Source organism: Colobus angolensis, unplaced genomic scaffold, assembly GCF_000951035.1.
Source record: "Colobus angolensis palliatus isolate OR3802 unplaced genomic scaffold, Cang.pa_1.0 Scaffold107, whole genome shotgun sequence".
Taxonomy (NCBI): Eukaryota; Metazoa; Chordata; class Mammalia; order Primates; family Cercopithecidae; genus Colobus; species Colobus angolensis.
In genome coordinates, this window is record NW_012111697.1 from 653,042 (window position 1) to 657,333 (window position 4,292).

The 4,292-nt window shown below is 47.9% G+C and overlaps 1 protein-coding gene across 1 annotated transcript in view; it reads right to left on the minus strand.

Moving 5' to 3' along the window:
• ANKRD27 (ankyrin repeat domain 27 (VPS9 domain)) overlaps window positions 1-4,292 on the minus strand; it is a 77,566-nt gene that overhangs the window by 58,398 nt on the left and 14,876 nt on the right. The window contains exon 2 of the mRNA XM_011948800.1: window positions 1,232-1,363. Coding sequence (XP_011804190.1) covers window positions 1,232-1,333 — 102 coding nt within the window. The 5' untranslated portion in view covers window positions 1,334-1,363. The remainder of the gene's footprint in view (window positions 1-1,231; window positions 1,364-4,292) is intronic.

The following is a 4,292-nucleotide window of genomic DNA, read 5'->3' on the forward strand; positions in this document are numbered from 1 at the left end:
AAAGAAAGTCAATTCCGGGCCAGGCATGGTGGCTCATGCCTATAATCCCAGCAGTTTGGGAAGCCGAGGTGGGAGGATCACCTGAGGTCGGGAGTTCAAGACCAGCCTGGCCAACATGGGTGAAACCCCATCTCTACTAAAAACACAAAAATTAGCCAGGCATGGTTGCACACACCTGTAATCCCACCTACTTGGGAGGTTGAGGCAGGAGAATCACTTGAACCTGGGAGGCGGATGTTGCTGTGAGCCGAGGTCACACCATCAAACTCCAGCCCGGGCGACAGAACAAGACTCTGTCTCAAAAAAAATTAATAAATAAAAATGAAAGTCAATTCCAGTGTCCCTGAGAGGCCACTGAGAACCTGAAGACACACTCAGCTAACCTGACTTCTCCTTCAGTTCAAACCCTCAGACACCTCACATACCTGAGTGAAGTCGCCCCATGGGATAAGAGAAGTGGATATGCCCATTTGAGAGAGTAGGAGACAACAGACAAAAAGAAGACACAAGACTCCTCAAGCAGAGGCCACAGACGACACAAATGCACCTGGGACACTGTGTCCCCTAGTGCTGTCTAAGTAGGATGCCCACTAAGTTCACTGAACTGAGAACCGGAAAGATCCACAACACAGGGCCTGCCCTCTGTCCAGGCAGATGCCCCCACCTTGACAGGTGACAGCGTCTCCTGCCTGCTTCTCATTTCTGTCACCTGGCTGCCCCTGACGGCTTCTGAGGTTGTGGCCTCTCTCAGAGTTCTTTCATCATGGTGCTTTCCTTTTGGAAAAGCCTTTCTAAGCAGTCTATGAATGCATTTACTCGGTCCCTTATTCTATGAGGGTGAGCACCCACTTCCCAGACACACCAGGACTCGTGAGGCCCCAGGGAGCAACTCATTTTAGTCCTGGAGAAGCCCCCATAGGCAAGAGAGAAACAAGAGACCACCACCGCATGAGACCAAGTGTCACTGGTGGTGCTCTACGAAAGGGCACAGTTAGCCACAGGCAGGGGCCGGCAGTTCAGAGAAAGTATTACAGCCTGGAATGCAATCCCAGGAGGCTTCCTGGAGGGAGTGGCTCATGGGGGCCCCTCGCTGCTCACTCAGAGACCAAGCACACTGCTGGGAGCTTGTTAAGTTGGGTTTATAACGAACTCCCTCCAAACTGAGTCTTAGTCTACCATGTGTCTGGAACCATTCATGCCTCAGGGCAACCCTGAGGCTCAGCGCACTTACGATGCCATGGATTTGGGCCACTTTGCTGCACAAGTCCGGGCGCCACTTTTGCAGAGCCAGATAGAAAGGATTTTTCAGGAGGTCTTCATCATACAGAGCCATATGGACTTCAGATGGGTCTGAGCAAATCTCCTGCAACAAGGGAGGGAAAAGCAGTGAATGGCCATTGTCGAATTTATGTAACACATGAAAGTCTGCATGTGGCATTTTCTCTTTTTTTTTTGAGATGGAGTCTCACTCTGTTGCCCAGTCTGGAGTGCAGCAGTGCAATCTCAGCTCACTACAACCTCTGCCTCCCGGGCTCAAACAATTCTCCTGGCTCAGCCTCGGGAGCAGCAGGGACTACAGGCGCCCGCCATCACGCCCGCTAATTTTTGTATTTTTAGTAAAGACAGGGTTTTGCCATGTTGGCCAGGCTGGTCTTGAACTCCTGACCTCAGGTGATCTGCCCACTTGCCTCCCAAAGTGCTGGGATTACAGGCATGAGCCATCACACCCGACCTGCATCTGGCAATTTCTAAAGAGCATCCTCCAAATAAAAAAGAATTCATGACTGACCACCTGGAAATCTCAAATATAACCCACCAATTCCAAGATGACCTATTTGTTGGCTGATGTGTAAATTTTTTTTTTTTTTTTTTTTGAGACGGAGTCTCGCTCTGTTGCCCAGGCTGGAGTGCAATGGCAAGATCTCAGCTCACTGCAAGCTCCGCCTCCCGGGTTCACGCCATTCTCCTGCCTCAGCCTCCTGAGTAGCTGGGACTACAGGCGCCCACCACCTCACCCGGCTAGTTTTTTGTATATTTTAGTAGAGACGGGGTTTCACCGTGTTAGCCAGGATGGTCTTGATCTCCTGACCTCGTGATCCGCCCGTCTCGGCCTCCCAAAGTGCTGGGATTACAGGCTTGAGCCACCGCGCCCGGCCGATGTGTAAATTATGTTCAGAAAATCTTGTTAAACTCCAAGTCTTGGCTAAAGTATAAATGGCTATTTTTAGAACATCCTACAGGACCAAAATTATGACACTCTTAAGATACTCATGTATTTTTAATGAAATATTTTAGCACACGGAAAAGTACTGAGTAATAATGCAAACCTAGCACTAGAATGAAGGAATCATGACATTTTGCCATGTTTGCCTCAGATTTTCTTTTAAGAAATAAAGTAGAAGGCAGGTGTGATGGTTCATGCCTGTCATTCTACCACTTTGGGAGCCTGAGGCAAGAGGATCCCGTGAGCCCAGGAGTTCAAGACCAGTCTGTGCAATACAGAAAACCCTCATCTCTACAAAAATAAACAATTATCTAGGTGTGGTGGCATGTGCCTGTTAGTCCCAGCCACTTGGGAGGCTGAGGCAGGAGAATCGCTTGAACCCAGGACGCAGAGGTTGCAGTGAGCCGAGATCATGCCACTGCACTCCAGTCTGGGCGACAGAGCAAGACTCTGTCTCAAAAAAAAGAAAATGAAAGAGGCCTAGGAGAGCTCCTTTGCTCCTCCGGCCACGTGAGGTTACAGAGAACAGACAGCTGTCTATGAAGCAGGCCCTCCCCAGACACCCAACCTGCAGGACCTTTACCTTGTACTTCCAGCCTCCAGAACTGTGAGAAACACATTTCTGTCATTTTCAAGTCATCCCGTCTACAGTGTTTCGTTACAGCAGCCTGCATTGGCTGAGATAGTCTGTGAGTATAAAGTCATATACCACTGTTTTTAATTTTCACTAATTCATTAACTAAATGAACTAAATTTCTTTATGTTATGTAAACTGCCTTATGTATTTTGCTCACTTTCCCACTGGATTGTTGGCCTTTTTCTTAGGATTTATAGTTCTTTACACATCTGTATACTAGGGTAAGTTTTAAATACCATCTTCCAGGTTGGCTATAATCACAGCACTTGGGAAGGATGAGGTAGGAGGATTGCTTGAGGTCAAGAGTTCAAGACCAGCCTGGGCAACATAGCGAGACCCCATCTCTACAAAAAAAAGTTTTAAAAATTAGCCATGCGTGGTGGTGTGTGCCTATAGTCCCAGCTACTCAGGAGGCTGGGACAGGAGAATCACTTCAGCCCAGGAGGTTAAGGCCACTAGGAGCCATGATCATGCCATTGCACTCCACCCTGCGTGATGGAGCAAGACGCTGTGTAAAAAAGAATATATATATATGTACACACACATTATACTCACATCATCTCCGAGTATGTAACTTGCTTTTTCATTTTGTCAAATGGATGTGTTCAGAAATAGAAGTTTGGATGTTATTTAGTTATTTTGAGACAGGGTTTCACACTGTCGCCCAGGCTAGAGCTGGAGTCCAGTGGCATGACCACAGCTCACCATAACCTTGAACTCCTGGGCTCAAGTGATCTCCCACCTCCCACCTCAGCCTCCAGAGCAGCTGGGACTACAGGCATGCACCACCACATCCAGCTTTTTTTTATTTTTCATTTTTTGTAGAGATGAGATTTTGCTGTGTTGCCCAAGCTGAACTTGAACTCTTGGCCTCACGTAATCCTCCCACCCCAGCCTCCCAAAACGCTGGGATTACAGGTGTGAGTCACTGTGTCTGGACAGAAATTTTGATGTGAATGGGAAGTCATCCCTCAGTATACTTGGGGGATTGGTTCCAGGACCCCCTGGTATACCCAAGTCCATTCATACTCAAATCCCATGGTCGGCCCTGTGGAACTCACATGTCTGTGTCAGCCCTCCATATAGAGAAATTTGCAACCTGTGAATATGGTATTTTCAACCTGAATTTGGTTGAAAAAAACACATGTAAGTGGGCCCACACAGTTCAAACCCATATTGTTCAAGGGTCAACAATAGTTGGATTTGCCACTCTTTGCCTTTAAGGTCAGTGCTTTTAGAGCCTTAGGAAGTCTGTAATTGGCATGTCTATCCTCTGGCAGGTCTTTTTGCAAAGTGACGTCACTATTTCCCCATCGGAAGATAGAGTAGGCCAGGCACGGTGGCTCACGCCTATAATCCCAGCACTTTGGAAGGCCGAGGCAGGTGAATCACTTGAGGTCATGAGTTCGAGATCAGTCCAACCAACATGGC